This window comes from Fusarium phalaenopsidis (genome assembly GCF_050370095.1).
Source record: "Fusarium phalaenopsidis strain FUZ10S chromosome Unknown contig_32304, whole genome shotgun sequence".
Taxonomy (NCBI): Eukaryota; Fungi; Ascomycota; class Sordariomycetes; order Hypocreales; family Nectriaceae; genus Fusarium; species Fusarium phalaenopsidis.
In genome coordinates, this window is record NW_028145404.1 from 3693177 (window position 1) to 3710660 (window position 17484).

At 53.7% G+C, this 17484-nt stretch overlaps 5 protein-coding genes across 5 annotated transcripts; 3 read left to right on the plus strand and 2 right to left on the minus strand.

The window, feature by feature from the left end:
• Window positions 1-1303: 1303 nt before the first annotated feature.
• Window positions 1304-3313, plus strand: LRP88_10408 (U4/U6-U5 snRNP complex subunit SNU66; the record flags this gene model as incomplete). Its single annotated transcript, XM_083246871.1, has 2 exons — window positions 1304-2123; window positions 2181-3313. 2 exons carry the CDS (start codon window positions 1304-1306, stop codon window positions 3311-3313), a joined length of 1953 nt encoding a protein of 650 aa, XP_083097984.1.
• Window positions 3314-4440: 1127 nt separating this feature from the next.
• On the minus strand, window positions 4441-7194 carry LRP88_10409 (uncharacterized protein; the record flags this gene model as incomplete). Its single annotated transcript, XM_083246872.1, has 3 exons — window positions 4441-5264; window positions 5393-6355; window positions 6465-7194. The coding sequence occupies 3 exons, from the start codon at window positions 7192-7194 to the stop codon at window positions 4441-4443; spliced, it is 2517 nt and encodes an 838-aa protein (XP_083097985.1).
• A 1226-nt stretch (window positions 7195-8420) lies between these two features.
• LRP88_10410 (ornithine carbamoyltransferase) lies at window positions 8421-9581 on the plus strand (the record flags this gene model as incomplete). Its single annotated transcript, XM_083246873.1, has 3 exons — window positions 8421-8750; window positions 8804-9491; window positions 9541-9581. The coding sequence occupies 3 exons, from the start codon at window positions 8421-8423 to the stop codon at window positions 9579-9581; spliced, it is 1059 nt and encodes a 352-aa protein (XP_083097986.1).
• A 165-nt stretch (window positions 9582-9746) lies between these two features.
• LRP88_10411 (acetolactate synthase regulatory subunit) lies at window positions 9747-10738 on the minus strand (the record flags this gene model as incomplete). The annotated part of the gene is made up of 2 exons (XM_083246874.1): window positions 9747-9927; window positions 9981-10738. The coding sequence occupies 2 exons, from the start codon at window positions 10736-10738 to the stop codon at window positions 9747-9749; spliced, it is 939 nt and encodes a 312-aa protein (XP_083097987.1).
• A 946-nt stretch (window positions 10739-11684) lies between these two features.
• LRP88_10412 (uncharacterized protein) lies at window positions 11685-15452 on the plus strand (the record flags this gene model as incomplete). Its single annotated transcript, XM_083246875.1, has 10 exons — window positions 11685-11886; window positions 11964-12211; window positions 12361-12382; window positions 12434-12483; window positions 12535-12699; window positions 12751-12959; window positions 13011-13367; window positions 13441-13658; window positions 14385-14481; window positions 14558-15452. 10 exons carry the CDS (start codon window positions 11685-11687, stop codon window positions 15450-15452), a joined length of 2463 nt encoding a protein of 820 aa, XP_083097988.1.
• Window positions 15453-17484: the final 2032 nt, after the last annotated feature.

Genomic DNA, 17484 nt, shown 5'->3' on the forward strand with positions numbered 1-17484 from the left:
CAAGCCAGCATTAGTGGACGGATGAAATATTGCTCGGCTTCAAATGGCCGAGTGCAACACACACCAGCAAGGCACGGGGGCAGGCAGGTCAAGAATAAGCAAGACACCAGAACATCAAGGTAAGTTTACTACTCCTCTCAAACATGATGAGTAAATTTGTAGAAGATATAACAGGATGGTTAAAAATCCATCATAATGAAGGTAATGTCTTAGATCTGCTTTATCCACTCTTCTTATACTCTATCCATTATTTGTACAAGGGGACAAGCTAACATGTTTGTCCTCGTGTCTCTTTTTCCCTTGACCCGCGTGGAGGGATCGTTAGACTCCATGTTAAGCTTCACTGACAGCTTAGACGGGCTACCCTATGCATGCAAACCGTCCAGCAGGGGTCGCAGGTCCCATCCAATAACTCGAAAAAAACGTGCTCATGACAGGCCCTTCAACAGGAGACTCCGACTTCAACTAGATGCAACCTAGTCGCATCTGGGGTCTCAGCACCGAGGACGGGCCGTAGATCGTGGAAAGTGCTTGCTTTTACTCCTGCCGAGGTGACATTATCCCCAGATTCAGGCCCAAGACCCGAAGCCATGCATCGTCACCAAGCGTCGGTCCGACGAAGTGATCAGCATCGTCTGGGGTTGAACGCAACCGTCAGGCCGGAACAACGGCGATTTGACAGTGACCAGTAGGAGGCCCTGTTTGACATTGCCCTTGAGCGAGGCTAGACCTTTGCCTGCCAAGAGTTGAACGTCTCTCATTGTGGCAGAACAGTACCAACACTGACATCACGTAAAGAATGAATGTAAAAATCTAGATATGTAGGCAGACCATGGTTTTCCCCAACCTCACCGACCGACGGCCTCGGAAAAGGGGGGTGGAATATAGCGTCTCGGATGCAGCGGCCAAATCACTCAAGCCGTCTTGCGACAGCGAATGAAGCAGCCAGAAGCACCCGTTTACTCTTGGACCTGTCGATAGGATGATTGACACCATAGCAAGTTGATGGCTCCCTAGAATTATCGAGCTGCACAGCAATCGACCCTAACTCCGAGGAGAAGAGGATCGCTGGGCACAGATCCGTGATTGTAGAAGGAAAAGAGAAGGGAAAGAAAATTTCCTCGCGGCCTTTATAAAGGAAATTCTGGAGGCATATCACGTGACCACTGATCCGCTTCGCAACCGCAAAGTGGTCCGTGCCAACTTCAAGCGCGTCTGCCTGCTCCATCCCGTCATTTCTTTATCGTAATGCAATGCATCCTTGATCAAACCCGAAAGTCGCCTTCGCGTAACGATAGCAAAGATGGATGCCGCGACTATCGAAGAGACGAACCGCATTCGAATCTCCCTGGGCATGAAGCCTCTGCCTGTCCCGGGAGCCGACACATCGAATAAGCAAGAGTCCAATGACGCCGACAGCGATGGCGAAGTGGCCAGCACCCTCGAGAGCCGCCAGGCTCAGGCCTACGACAACTACAACAAGGCCATGGACGCTGAGAATGCGAAGCGCAAGCGCGAAGAGAAGGCTGCCGCCATTCGGAAAGCGCGAGACCAGGCCCAACTTCACGCCGTCATCGAAGGCAAGGGTTTCGGAGAAGCTGAGGAGGGCGGTGATCTGAGCGCAAAGGACTGGCTTATGGGTCAGAAGAAGCGGCAGAAGAAGATCGCCAAGACCAGGAAGCTCGAAGAGGAGTTGGCCGCGGCCGAAGCTGCTGCTGCGGCTGCAGTCCAGTACACCTCCAAGGACCTTGCGGGCATCAAGGTTGCGCACGACACGGCTGATTTCCTGGACGGAGATGATCAGATCCTTACGCTCAAGGATACCACAATCGAGGAGAATGAAGCTGAAGGCGATGAGCTGGAGAACCTGAACATGCGAGAGGCCGAGAAGCTCTCCGAGAGGCTTGACCTGAAGAAAAAGAAGCCTGGTTACAACCCCCATGATGAAGAAGAAGGAGGTGAACGGAGTATTCTTGCGCAATACGACGATGAAATCGGTGGCAAGAAAACCAAGAAGTTTACTCTCGACATGGATGGTGCCATCGCAGAGCTCTCAGACATTCTGGATAAGCCGGCTGAAAAGGCACGGAAGATCCAGAGTGTCAGTCTTGACGACATTGTTGGTAAGTTCTGCTCAAATCATGAATATCCAAATCCAGAACTAACGTACCAACCCGCAGGCGACACCCCTATTTCTTCAGACTACCTGGATCCCTCAAAGATCAAAGTCAAGAAGCCCAAGAAGAGCAAGAAGAACAAGGGAACAAGACAAAAGCCTGTTGATGAGGATGATATCTTTCCTATAGATACAGCGCCTGTGGACAGCAATGCCATGGATGTCGATTCCAGTAACGGCGCAGCTAGCAAGAAGCGAAAGACGGGAGACGATACTTTTGTGGACGACGATGATCTTCAGGCATCGCTCGCAATTCAACGAAAGAAGGCCTTGAAGAAGCGGAAGAAGACGAGACCAGAGGACATCGCCAAGCAGCTCAAGGAACAAGAAGATGAGCCGGAACACGCTGAGCAAGAGGAGGGAGGACTTGTTTTGGGCGAGGTATCTGAGTTCGTGGCTGGACTAAGCAAACCTGGCGAGAACGAAGAGCGCAAACCTCGCAAGCCAAGGACAGTATCAAAGTCACCAGAACCCGACGAGGATCATCCCATGGAGGACAACGCACGCGAGCCCGAAGACGAGAAGCCAGCAACATCGGCGCTCGACGAAGTGGACGAGACTGGCGTTGAAGAAGAAAAGGCTGTTGGAGAGGGAATGGGCGCCGCTCTAGCGCTGCTAAGAGAGCGCGGTCTCGTGGAAGATACACGTGGTGACACCGAGTACAGCAACTTACGAGACCGAGAAGAGTTCCTGGCCAAGAAGCGACGTCTGGAGGAAGAGCTGGATGATCAGGCACGTCACCAGCGTGAGCGTGACCGCATGAGCGGTAAACTCGACAGGATGTCAGTACGTGATCGCGAGGAATGGGCCCGACAGCAAAACACATGGCGCGATCAGCAACAATCGCGACGCATGGCCGAGCTGTTCTCATCCGGATACAAGCCCAACGTCGAGCTCAAGTACACTGACGAGCACGGACGAGCCCTCGACCAGAAGGAGGCCTTCAAGCATCTCAGCCACCAGTTCCACGGCAAGGGAAGCGGCAAGGGCAAGACGGAGAAGCGCCTCAAGAAGATCGAGGACGAGAAGCGACGCGAAGCCCAGAGCATGTTTGACGCGAGCCAGTCTGCCGGCATGAGCCTGGCGGCACAGCAGCAACTCAAGAAGCGGCGGGAAGCAGGCGTTCGACTTGCGTGAAAGAAAAAATTACGATACAGGATTATTGGGAGTACTGCGAATAGTAATACCGGGCAATGGACAGTTTCAGATCAAAAAGGTGCTTTTACCCTTATTTCATGTGCTCACTGAGTTTGTTATTTCCTGCTGACACGATGTGAAGATAGCTACAGGTATGTGTGCCGTCTTGATTATCTACCTAACCACTCTGTCTAGGTCTATTTCGTGAATCTCCTGAGAGTTCTGGATCCTGACATGCTTGCTACTTTCTACCGCCAACAGGTTGTTCTCTCCTGTTACTCTATCCCACTCCATCCCTTCGATGATTGTCAACGATATAGTCATAGAGAGCTATACTCTTACCTTTCCGAGATCCAGTAACAGAGCATCCCGTTCTGATCCTCGTTCATCTCTTGTCTTAGATCATCCGCCGCCAACAACATAGCGGCCAGCTCCTCTTGCATAGCTGCCGTCTCGTCGCCCTTCTTTCCACGTTGGCTCTCGCCCTTGCTCAACGCCTCTCCGGCTATCTTGTAAGTGTGAAAGCGGCTTTGGTTGTTTGTGTGAGAGGCCATGGTTGATTGCTTGAGTGTAGATTCGGTGTGTCGAATGCCTAGGTGTGTAGTACTTGTGTTGTATCCAAGAAGATGTGTGAATGATCTATCGAACCCATCGTGCTGTACGGACACCCTACCCTTCTTATACGGTGGTAGGAAGATATCATGAGGCAGGCCATTATCATTCCTATTACCTATTGTATTTGGCTGTAGATGTGAGCAGCTCTGGACTCATGGCTGAACGAAGGTCTGTGCTCAAGCTCAAGCTTCAACTCGTAGCTATGAACAAAGTCTTGAGCTATGAACAAGTTCTTGATGTATGAACAAACTCTTGAGCACAAATCGGAAGTCTCTGACGCTGATTTTCATGGATAGTGAGAACATGTATGAGTCTATAATGGTGACAATTACTATAAAGAAAAGAGAACGATGTTTAAAGAACAAGTTCTTGAATCTCCATGTTCTGTGCCATTCGAGCCATGTTTACACGCTCATCCTAAAACGCTAACCCATCGTTGATCAATAGTTACCCAAACTCCAAAGACAAAGAGCCGATAACTCCAAAACAATCTTGAGATAGTTGCAATCGATCTAGAGGCTGACTTTTGCCCCGATGCCCTTGCCCCGATAATGAAGATTCTCGGTCCAGCTCCCGAGCCTGACAGTCACATTGGCTACGGCGTCAAGCTTGAGCGTTCCGCCCAGCGCCTCCTTGAGCTTGCCGTAGCCCACGCTGCCAGGGGACCATTCCACTGGGAGACGCGGAGTCTGGGATCGACCTGGTGTTGCTGGGAAGGGAGAGTCGTGGATTATCTGACCGACTGGTTCGGTGTGGTTGTAGAAGGCGGTGGCGTTGATGTGTTCGATATAAAGAGTGTTGTACTGCAAAGGTGAGAGCAGGGTGAAGGTGGCTGTAGATGATAGAATGTGAAAGGTGGCATCGGCGATGAAGCGCGGCTTTTCGTTCTCATCCTCGCCTGGAATTCTTATCCGTGGAGTAGGAAGAGTGATGTTGATCTTGGAGAGAGCATCTCCGATAAGGGGTATGCTTGGGATACTCCCTTTGTGCGTTCTTGCTGTCAAGGTCGTGTTCTTGCCAGAGACATAGTCTGATAGCAGCTTCCGGCCAACTTTATGTGCCTTGTCTCCTCCAAACCGTGTTGGATCCCAAGTTGCGTGGACGAGAATGTTTGTGTTCACGCCCTGGCCGAAATCGACGTTCCTGGATACAGCCTCTCCGAGTACTTGACCGTCATGGAGAATATGTATGTTGAAATAGGGGACCACGGCTGTGTATGGCGTAGGGTTGGTGATGTTGACAAAGCCCTTCATTTGAACGCCCGTCTCCGAGGTTTCCACAATCTCAATCTCTCCAACCTGGGGATTGAGCTTGCTGAGCGTGTCTCCAGGAACTCCTACAGCCTGGTCAGCGGTGGCTATCGACAGAGTTGCGAGGCACATCAAGGAAATACTTCAGCGTGTGTGTGATGGAGGACTGTGATCCTCGAGGGGGGTGCAAGAGATTACCACAACGAAGACGAACGTTTTACTGGAATCTTGCCCTCTGCGGGAACCTTCTTGACCGTCAAGATTCCGAGGACGGTAGAGACTTGGACATCGACTTCGGCCTTGATGTCGAGGATGATATCCTCGTCGCCGAAGAGCAGCTTCTGCATCACTTCGCTGAATACGTCGCCGTCGGTGATTGTCAAGGGTACGTCGACTACTCTTGAGGTGATGTTGAGTAGGACTTCATCGTTCGCGTCGTCTTGGATCTTTGTAGAGTTGGCCTTTTCCCAATGTCGCAGGTTGAGCTCGCCGAGCTTGCGCTTCTCGTAGAACAAATCCGCATTGGCGCGGAGTTTCTCGACCGCCAGATCAACGTTCAGCTCAGGCGGAAGAGCTGCCAACACTTGTGTCGTTCCAGAGACCCGAGGTTGGCTGTTTGGGTCGTTGGCATCGGCGAAAGGATCTGGTAGCTTAAAGTCGACATCTGTTAGTGAGAAGTTGCGGATAAAGTTGTCGAATGATCGCCCGGGAAACTCGACGGGAACAGTAATGCTCTCGAGAATATTCGAGATCCATTCTGGAGTATCCGAATCATTGAGCTTCTTTCCGCGCACGAAGACCTGGGCTTCCTCGCCATGGAGGTAGCGATCCATAAAGTGGTCTAGGGGAGAGGTCTCTGAGTGAGGGCACGCTCGTGTAAGGGACTCTGGGATATCACGGATGACTCCCTTGGCGTCTGCCTTGACGTCCTTGTTGGCACGAATGTGAATGGGGTCGGTAATGGCGTCTGCAACACTGATAGAGGGCAGTGATGAGTCGCAGTTGGGAACTAGGACCTCAAACCCGAGAGTCGGGACTTCAAATGACACTGGGTAGTCATTGTGCACAGTCAAGGATACGTCTGCCTCAATCACTTTCCGTCCGTGGCCGTCTACCGGGCGATCGTGGAGATCCAGACGTTCTATCTTGTAGTCGGGCATGGACGGAATCTTGTTGGCTGTGAGGGCATTAGTCGAGCTCTGAAGAAGGGAAGCACTTTTGGTTTGATTAAAGCAGGGTTTTCTGGCCCAAGTACAAAGAGGCAAAGGAACGGTAGAGAGATTGACCTTCAAAAACCATGGACTCGGCCACATCATGGGCTCCTAGTGGGAAGATGCCCGACTTGAGGTGAACCTGGGTCTTGCCCACCACCTTGAGTTGCTTCAACTTGCCATCCAACCAGTCGTTTGCGATCTTGCGGATGTCTTCAGCCTTGCCGGGGCTAACCTCGGCCACAAAGTCCAACTCATTCTTGTGTCCGTCTACAACATCGACAACCAAAGGTGGGATAACGGCGGTGCCGGCAAGAGCCTCGGCGTAGTCGGGGAGGTAGACTCGGACGGTTGTCTCCTTGGTCTCGAGCTTTCGCATAATACCGGTAACGGCCTTTCCGATGCGACGAGAGTTCAAGTTGTCGACACGCGAGCCGTCGAGGTAGACATTTGCACGGATTCGTGCTCGGATTCCATCGGTCGTGATATTCTCGATGGACAAGTTTGTGGGTTCGAGGACGGCGGCTTTCTCGGCATACTCTTTGACGGCGGGAGGAACGAGGAAGCCAAGGACTATAATAAGAATGACAAGGATGCCGAGGAAGGCCATGGCAATAATCGAAGGCCATCGCCATGATGACCGGGCGCTCTTATTGTCCTGAGACTGAGGCTGGGCCGAGGGTTCTTCATGCTCATCGACCTCGCTATGTCGATTATCGCGATCTCTAAGAAGAGGTGAATTCTCGGTGGGCTGTTCCTCCCGCGTTGGCGAGAGGAGAGGCTCGGTTTCGTCGGGGGCGGTCATGGTGGGCTGTTGTCGGTGGTGAGGCCGCCTAATGTAGTGGGTTGAGGTGCGCACAAGGCGCGTAAGTTGTAGAAGTGGTCGCGGCTATGAGGTAATCCGATAGATGTGAGGATAAAGTATCACAGACGCCACAGAAGAGAGAATGGAAGATGATGAGCAACAACGTGATGGTGTAAGACAGTTGATAGAGGCAAGTTAGCACGGGCGACTCGTCATCGATGGTGAAGTCGCAGGGTGGGAATGGATTGATAAGGATGTGGGGAGGTACGGGGTATGATTGGTTCGCAATGGCCCGCGCCAGGAACCAAGCCCCACACCAAACCTAAAGAGGAAAGTTCGCGTGGCGATTGGCCCTGGAGATCGGGGTTGGGGCCTGTTCCGAGCTCAGTGACCCTCCCTCAAGACCCTCTCATGTGAGGACGTCATATGGCGAGTGTTGCAAATATTGGATGAAAAGGTATAGTATGTGGTTGATGAAGAGTGATTCTAGGCCTCAGAATTCATGCCATCTCTGGCGTGTAGTAACCCAGCACACAGGTTATTCTAGGGTTTCTGACGTCAGCGGGCACGTGACCCGGGAGATGGAATGAGTGAACTTGTTGAGCTCTCCATTCTTTACATACACCAACAATGCTCTTTTCAGACTCACATTTCAGAAACTTCCCAGTCACTCGGCTCATGTTTCTCACTCTTCCCTGCAACGTCTCACCGCCAACAAACAGGGACCTCATTGTCACTGCAGAGAGCGCGCCCTTGTCACCACATTAGCGTGCAGGTTAGTGGACCAACAGGGCCATCGCCATTGGAAATCCGGCTTCTCGGTGATGGTTCTTTACATCGCCCTCAAGTACGAAGTGCCATTGAATATGAGAATTGTAATATCTTTAAGATGCTGTATATAGTTTAAAAAGCTAGGAAAAGCTCTACGGTTATGAAACAGCTGTGATAAAATATTACAGAAATTGTACGTTGAGTAAAAGATAAAAATGGGTCTTGATAGCTCTCGTGGTCCCTCATTGGTTAGAAGGCGATCCGCGGTCCGGGAGCTCGCTCTCTGCATGCAGCATGACTCTTCCAGCTGTTGGCTCAATAAAACTTCGTCACTCGATCTCGCATAAACTCTTTCAATTCTTTTCATTGATATACCTAGACATCTGATCTGTAAGTGCCGTACTCCTAGAGACCATATAGACCTCTGACTGACCCCGCCAGCCCATCCCCTCACCATGAAGTCCACTGCTTTCCGAATCGCTCGAGGTGCCGTCAATGGCCTTCAGAAGCGAGCCTACTCACAGGCCACTACCCCGAGGCATCTCATGACCATTGCTGATCTGACTCCTACCGAGTTTGCCAACCTGGTCCGTGATGCCAACACCCGAAAGATTGCTGTCAAGGGCGGAGCTCCTCATAGCATGCTCAGTGGTGGCCTCGCTGGCAAGGCCGTTGCTATGATGTTCAGCAAGCGTAGCACCCGTACCCGAGTTTCTACTGAAGCTGCTGTGACTATGCTTGGCGGTCACCCTATGTTCCTGGGCAAGGATGATATTCAACTTGGTGTGAGTGGTTTAATCGTGACCACCAACGTGGTTTAGTGCTAATACTCGATAAGGTGAACGAGTCCCTCTATGACACATCTGTTGTCATCTCTTCCATGACCTCGTGCATGGTGGCTCGAGTTGGACCTCACTCCGATGTCGCTACCCTTGCCAAGCACTCGAGCGTGCCTGTCATCAATGCCCTCTCCGATGACTTTCACCCTCTTCAGACCATTGCCGACTTCCTCACTCTCCATGAGACATTCCCGGCCAACAACACCACGGGAGCTAGCCTTGGTCTGAACGGCCTCAAGGTCGCCTGGGTTGGAGATGCCAACAATGTTCTTTTCGACCTGGCCATTGGCTGTGTCAAGATGGGCGTCGACATCTCGGTTGCCGCTCCCAAGGGATATGAGATCCCTGATGTCATGAGGCAGCTCATCAACTCTGCTGCTGAGGGCGTCATCTCCCCTGGCAAGCTCCTCGAGACCAACGTGCCCGAGGAGGCTGTCAAGGACGCCAACGTGCTGGTCACCGACACCTGGGTGTCTATGGGTCAGGAGGCCGATACCCAGAAGCGACTCAAGGACTTTGCTGGTTTCCAGATCACCAACGACCTTGCCAAGCGAGGAGGTGCCAAGGAGGACTGGAAGTTCATGCACTGCCTTCCTCGACACCCTGAGGAGGTCGCTGATGAGGTCTTCTACAGCCCTCGATCTCTGGTGTTCCCTGAGGCCGAGAACCGTCTCTGGGCCGCTGTTTGTAAGTATTCATCACAATCTTTATCAGACCAAACACTGACAATACCCAGCCGCTCTCGAGGGATTTGTCGTGAACAAGGGCAAGTTCTAAACGGAAAATGTGTACATGTCTGGTGTCTTTTTTGTTTCTACACTGGGTTGGAGGCGGAGCATTGGCGTACGAACAACAAAATAGTCATTGGAATTAAATCAACTAAACCAAATCCTTTCCTCGCCGGACGCCATGGGGCCGGGCCACCATCCATGATATCGTGACTTATCCAGGGGGGAGCTGGCTGGCGTCGACAACCTCGTCAGCCTCCTTGACGATGGTCTCCTCAGGAGCCTCAGTCAGGGGTGATCGGGGCAGGGCCATAAGACCAGTGCGGGCAGACTCGAGAATGCCGAAGGGGGCAATCAGCTTGAGGAACGAGTCGATACGGGACTGCTTGGCGGAACTACAGTGGATGTCAGTATATCGAAAAGGTAGAGTAAGGGGTGGATGACGCACATCTCGACAATGCAGCTGTTGGTGCTGATATCCAGAACCTTGCCACCGAACTGGTGAGCAAAGTAGGTGATGGACTTGAGATGCTCGTGCTTGTGTCGGAGAGCCTGGCTGATGGCCAGCTTACTGGGGTGGAAGTCCTTGGCGGTATCCGACAGGCTGCGCTCGATGGCCTCGTGGGCGTAGTCGACCTCGAGGTCACCAGCAGCGATCTCGCGGTGGTGGGCCTGGAGCTCCTCGAAGTACTCGGGGCCAAGGATGTTGATCTTGCAGAGCAGGAGCTCACGCTGGACGAGGGCAGCGTTGGTGTAGTCGAGGACAGCCCAGACGGGGACGAGATCCTCAAGCTGTCGGCGGGCCTGCTCGACAACACCGTCCTGGCCAGTGAGGACAATGGTCATGCGGGACAGGTCCTTGACCTCGGTGTTGCACACGACAAGAGAGTCAATGTTGAAGCCACGGGCAGCCAGGATACCAGAGACACGGGACAGGACACCGGGCTCGTTCTGGACCAGACAGTTGAGGATGTGGCGCTTGGGAGGAGCGGTAGAGGGGACCGGGGTCTCGTAGAGGATGTTGGAGACGGCGGCCTGAGCAGACCAGACTGGAGGGCTGTCGCTCACGGGCAGAGGCGCAGAGCGACGACGAAGGGCCTTGTAGGCGATGGCAGAGGTCGACGAGGAGCTATGCCGCACAGAGACGACACCCCTCGTGGAGACTGCCCTGCAGAGGGACGCGGCCAAGGGCCGTAGAGAGGCCATCTTGAAGAGACAGGAGAACGGGATGGTTCTCTAGCCAGAACAAGATGCTTCCCAGAGGCGGTAGAAATAGCAATTGGATCGGCAAAGGATGGATAGAGATCGTGACTCAAGGGGAGGAAAGGGAAAGGCCGAAAAAATCAATGGGCCACCGATAGGCCGGTGACCGGAGGAGGTGTGGATGGGGTAGACGGTCGGGGTTTGCGGGCACGGATCAGCTCAGCAGGGTTCCGCTGGAGCTTGTTATCACAGCCCCGCGAAAGCGCTGAAGCCCAGCGGATGGATGGAGCTTTTCGCTGACGAGAAGGTTGTTTGAGGGTTGATAGAGGCAATCTAACGGGTTTCTGAACTTTGGAAAATCAAATTTTTAGAGGTGACGCTGTCCATGTGACCGCACAATGGCTGCCGTTGTCTAGTCGCACAAATGTACAGCTCTCAATCCAACTGCCATCAGATTCCCCAGATCTGTCCACGAACCCATGCAAGGCTGCGCCACAGCAGCATCCATCGTCCAATGAGGGCACATTTGTTGCTCACCTTTCGCACTGAAGCCTGTGCTCAATCTCGGCCTCAAAACTGCTGCCCGCTCTCAAGGGCGCCGGTTTCGCGCCGACGCATGTCTCGCACCGCCACATGTGGCGGAAGGCTGGCAGGAGGTCCGTGCATGAGGCGACAACCTTTGTGAGGCTTTGGCGCCGGAGAAAGACCCTCACCAACCAAATCAAACCAAACCAACCAGCCTTTCTTTTCGCATCTACGAGAACAGCTCCACTTCGATACACGAGCGCTTCGGTTACCGATTTTTTACGCAGACTCTCGAAGAATCGCATCATTACACGACGACACGGATCGTTCGCAATAGACTCTTTTTCTAGAGATTCACAAGGGCAGACACGCCTCGTGACAGACGGCCCAATCTCGTTCTGAGCACACACGTGCTTCGCGCGCCATGGATGATACCGAACGCCGAACGGTGAAGCGCTCGCGCTTCGACCAGACCGAACCAGAGCCCAAGAGGGCCTCGCGATTCGACCGCCGCTCTCGATCTCCTCCGGCGCGTCGATCTGAGCCTGGAAGGGACCGCAGCCCCCTTGGAAACGATGGAGGTTCTGATCCTAAAAAGTCACCTGCCGATGCCGCCGCTGCTGCTGGTACGTGTGTTGTTTTGCTTCGCGGCCACTTTCGCGACCGCTTCTTCCTTCAAACTTGTGTCTAACGTGTCTCCCAGCTGCCGCTGCGGCTAGAATCAATGCGCAGCTCCAAGCTCGCAAAGGAATCCAACACGTTGATGTCCCTCCGATCAAGCCCGCCGAATCCTCCCCCGCCATTCCCGCGCCGACTTCGCAAAGCTCCTCAAAGACAGCTCCTGCGCTTAACGGGGAGATGTATGTCGCAGATGGCGACTATATCCAGGACATTGAAGTAAACGACTTGAGGAACCGCTACCTCCTTACCAAGGGGTCCACGCAGAAAATGGTAAATACTCATTGAAATCCACTGATCCTCCCAGACTCGCCATGTCGGATTGCCTCTTGCACTTTGAATCGAGGATATCATGCTTACACAGCCTGATAGCTCGCTTCGACACCCCCTTCGTTGCTCCTGCTGACTCCCGCTTGATTTAGATTAAAGACGAGACCGGCGCTGGTACGCAATTCCTTTCACTGTTGTTGTAGGATTTCATGTTGACTTTGCAAGATGTCACCACTCGCGGCAATTACTATCCTAATAAGAGCATGGCCACAGCTGCTGTAAGTGTGCTTTCGTTCAGAGAGATATGTCGCTGACGAGTCCTACAGAACCCTCCGCTCTACCTTCACGTCACAAGCACATCCAAGCAAGGCTTGGAGTCGGCTGTCGCCAAAATCAATGAGCTAATCCAGCAGGAACTTCCCCAGCTCGTCGATGAGCGACGTTTCCGCCGCCGAGACCAGGAGCAAGTGGAACGAGACGAATTTGGACGAGTGAGAAACTACAGCCACTGTGTAAGATGGACAAACTGACACATACCACAGCGCAAATGGCCCGAAGAGAAGATCCCGATCACCCTAGAGCCTGTTCATGGATTCAACCTGCGCGCTCAGGTTGTTGGACATGGTGGTGCCTACGTCAAGCACATTCAGCAAGAGACTGGATGTCGTGTGCAGATCAAGGGCCGAGGATCTGGCTACTTGGAAGCAGCCACGAATAGAGAAAGTGACGAGGACATGTTCCTCCATGTCACGTAAGGGAATCTCAATGGGCATCTCGACACAATTGGCTAACATGCTATTAGGGGACCTGATGCCAACATGGTCGAAAAGGCCAAGGAGCTCTGCGAGGATCTGATCGCCAACGTCAAGGAGCAGTATGAAGAATTCAAGAGCCGCCCCCCTCGCTATGGAGGTGACCGCTATGGAGGTGATCGTAATCATTCTCACGGCGGCTCTCACGGAGGTTCTCATAACTCCTATGGCGGCTCTCATGGTGGTAGCGGCTATGGTGGCTACGGCTCTGGCTCCGGCGGTGCTTCCAACAACAGCCCGGCACCTCCTGGTGTCAACAGCCCAACCAATGCCGCCGACTACGCTGCTCAGTACGCCCAGTACTATGGAGGAGCAGATCCCTATGCAGCCTATGGCGGATATGCTAAGTGAGTACCCCTCTCTCAAGCCCCTCGTGTTGACTCAACACTCTGGTTGACCGATGCTAACCACGTTCTGCAGCTATGTCGCCATGTATCAGCAGTACTATGGAGCCCAGGCACAAGCTCAAACGCAGGGCCAGGGCTCTCCTGCAGGCGCTCCTGGGCAATCGGCTTCACCGCCTCCTCCGCCCCCGAGTGAGGCAGCTCCTCCGCCGCCTCCGCCGCCCAGCTCGGCGCCTCCACCACCTCCACCCTCCGGGTCTCCCCCTGCGGCTGGAGGGAGCTACGGCGCGGTATGTGGAACCCCGAGAGAGTGGGACTCCGTCCACTCTCAAGCAGCCTGAATGCATCTTGCGCCGTGTGCAGCAACTGACTAACATCTCCTTGCAGGTTCCCCCTCCTCCAGGCCTCTAAAGGGCGTGCCCCCTCCCTCCCCCCTCACAGAAACGGCCACGGCCCTCCTTTGAAGAAAAGAAAGACTTGCTTGCTGGTGTTGGAATGCTTTGGTTCTGTACGTAAACGCTCCGGCTTGCATTACGAAAAAGAGGGCGTTGATTCAGGTTCTCGTATGCGAATTCTAGTTGCTCGGTACCTAGGGAACAGTCTCGGCGCGTCGTTTGGAATGGATGCCGCCGTGCAAGCTAGCACGCACCGCATTGCTCTCTAGTAGGTCGCAAAAGATTGTTTTTGAAATAACTATTACAGGTTGAGACTATCTATCTATCCTGGCCATATCAACTTGATCCAATTGAGGGGTCGTCAAACTATGACGACCCAGGACGGTTAATCTGCTTAATATCATTCTAGTACTCGTAGTGAATCTGTAGATTTCATGAGAAGCGATTCGGACTGTTCGCATGTAGCTCGGTATGATTGAAGGAGTGTGGCTGGTGAGGGGCAGGTCTTATCGATAAGACCAACCTTTGGTGGCATGAGCACCATCGCAACTCCAACCTCTTTTGACCAAGACAAGACCATCACCATTGAACACGCAAAGACCACAGCTCTGTGCCGTCCCCGTAGTCGCTTTAGAGCTGCAACATGGCAAGATGAGCCATCAACGATACCCCTCTCACGATCCCGTCAAGGAACCTCATTCCATCTCTCTCAAGGTCCTTCGGTGAGCTATGCTCCTGTCTATCTTACGCGGCTCCATATGACTGCTTCGGGTCTAACCTGCAATGGTGCTGCTCAAGACTATCTCGCCCTTCGCTTGTCACTCAGTATCCCATCGATCCTCCCTCCTCGATAGGCGCGACCATCAAGCCAGCCCCAGCTCCGGCATCGCTTGCTTACCGCTCCGGAACTACCTCGAACCCGTCTCCATTCCTCCTCAGCCCCATCGTCAACCTTCCCGTGTCGTTTGGCTCGGCATACGTTGGCGAGACGTTTAGCTGCACGCTCTGCGCCAACAATGACCTTCTGCCGGACGTACCCAAGAACATCCGCGATGTGCGCATCGAGGCCGAGATGAAGACGCCCGGCTTGGGTGCCGTCCAGCGCCTCGAGCTCGGTCCGCCCACCGACAAACCTGAGGCGGACCTCGATTCTGGCGGCACGCTGCAGAGGGTCGTCTCATTCGACCTCAAGGAGGAGGGCAACCACGTCCTGGCGGTGACGGTCAGCTACTACGAGGCTACTGAGACGAGTGGGCGCACAAGGACGTTCCGCAAGCTCTATCAGTTCATCTGCAAGGCGTCACTGATTGTGCGCACAAAGGTCGGACCTCTCAAGGCTGCGGACGGCGACGGACAGCCGCGGCGGTGGGCGCTTGAAGCACAGCTGGAGAACTGCAGCGAGGACGTGGTGCAACTGGAAAAGGTGGTGCTGGACACAGAGCCCGGGCTGCGGTACCGCGACTGCAACTGGGAGGCGAGCGGGAGCACCAAACCGGTGCTGCACCCGGGCGAGGTGGAGCAGGTGTGTTTCGTGGTGGAGGACAGCAGCGGCACCGGGACGTCGGGCGGCGACGTCGAGGTGACACCAGACGGGAGGATCATATTTGGGTCACTGGGCATTGGCTGGAGGGGTGAGATGGGCAACCGAGGATTCCTGTCAACCGGCAAGCTGGGCACGCGAGTGGCACGGTGAGGGCAACACGGCAGAAACAAACCTTGACCCGGGCTCTCAACTTGGAACCATCAGGACAATCCCGTGATCTCGTTCTACTGCCTGCGAGCTGTGCCGCGGCGCAGACGGGTTCACGCACTGCGACATTCAGGTCTCGGACTGTCAGCAACACGGCACAAGAATAGCACAACCGCTAGGAGAGAGGTCGCAGGGATATTGAAGGATGCAAAGTAAAGGCAAAGCACCGGCCAGTTTCCGACAACTTGGTCTCAATGGCATATTGACTGTCTCGAACCTTAACTAGAGGCTCGGGCAGGGAAGACAAGGGAAAGGAAACGGCAGGGGTCACGTCACGGCCGAGAGATGGGGAGTGGACACACGGTTCACCAAGGTCAGTTGGTGTGAGACATGGGGCGCTCTCTCTTTCTTTTTTTGGGGACATGTGAGTCTTGCTTGGGTCTGAGTTTCGATGGATGTCAAGGACAGGGTCTCTCTCGGGGTTTCTGTCAGTTGTACATGGACATATAAAAGGATGGATGACTGATGTCGAGCCAGAATAACTGGGGATGGATGGTACGTCGACGACGGGAGTTGAAGGCAGTGGTGAGCCCACTGCCGGGTTCACCCTCGTCAGCCGTCCCAAACCACCGGCTGCTGGTATTGGGTGATATGATACGAAATAGACAAGCCATGACGTGTGCAGCAAGCAGCATGGGAATCTGGGGACTGCAGAAGGCAAGGCAAGGCCATGCCATGCTTAACAATCTATCTACTCCATAGGTGGCCAAGAATAGAATAATATTATTACAGATATTATGCGACCTGTCGTGCGTCCCGTCCCAAGCTTGATCCCACGTCTCTGGACCGGGTTTCCCAAAAGGGATGCAGCAGGAACACTGAACAGGGGTTCTGACGGTCATGGCCGTGGTGGGAGACAATGTTTGCCTGCCTGTAGATCCTCTTCTCTCCGCTGACCACATTGTTTCAACCTTGAGCAAGAAAGTGCACAACTCGAGAGCCGGAGTCTGGGATATCCGTAAGGGCACTGACTCGCCTCCAACGGTGCGGCGGCGATCTACCAGGGTGAGCAAACACCAAGCGAAACAGGGCCTCACACTAAGATCTCTGATACCCGCAAGGGAAGGGAACCAAAGGGTAACACACGGTCCAACGTGGAGAGCGACCTGAAACAAGACGACGCGATGGATATCCGACGCCGATCAGCGAGCAGAGATATGCATAGTGGTTTGCCGTGATCGGAAACTGGGCGCAGCCACGATCTTGAGGCGCGCCGTCTTGTGTCAGGTAGACAGAGGTTGAACAGACTGCTTGAGCGCACCTCATGCGGAGACGTGCATGAGCATGATTACCCAGACGGGCGAACAGAGTGCCTTGATTAGCGCAGTGCAGCATGATGAGCAGTTTTGGGTGAAGCACAAGGAATCAAAAAGAATGCTCAAGGGACAAAAACCACGTGGTTGATCCAGCAAGACACACAGCTTGGTGGACCATGTGTGGTGGTCCTCTTGGTGCAAGATGAGTTGTCAGTGTCCAAAATACACTGACTTATCAGCACTAGATAGAGGGCCGGGAGACGTGGCTCACTCAACCTGGAGAGGATGGCCTGGTCAGCCATCTGGTCTGGCTGCTATGGCACACAATAGAATCTTTCAAACAACACCATGGCGCGCTTGGTAGGCGGCCAATCCGATTACCGACTGGCGTCCAAAGATGAATAGGAGGTGTGTGCGTGCCTGTGGCTCCACGAGGTCGAGGCCAATTGAGGCGTCAAGGTGACGGACGGGATGGCAGTGGGAGAGAGCCGAGCCTGGACCATCGCATCGGGACAAGGAAGTTGCTCGTCTTGATGGCCCCAGGTTGTTGTTTCTGTCCCTGATATCCATACTGTTTCTTGTCTTCTGTTTCCTGGGCCGGAGCCAGGCCGACGAGGGGATCAGATTGGCCGACAACACGAACCATGTACTACGGTACGAGGCATAAAGTATGTTAGTTCGCCCCACACAACAGCAGGGGTCAAAGGGGTCACTTTCCC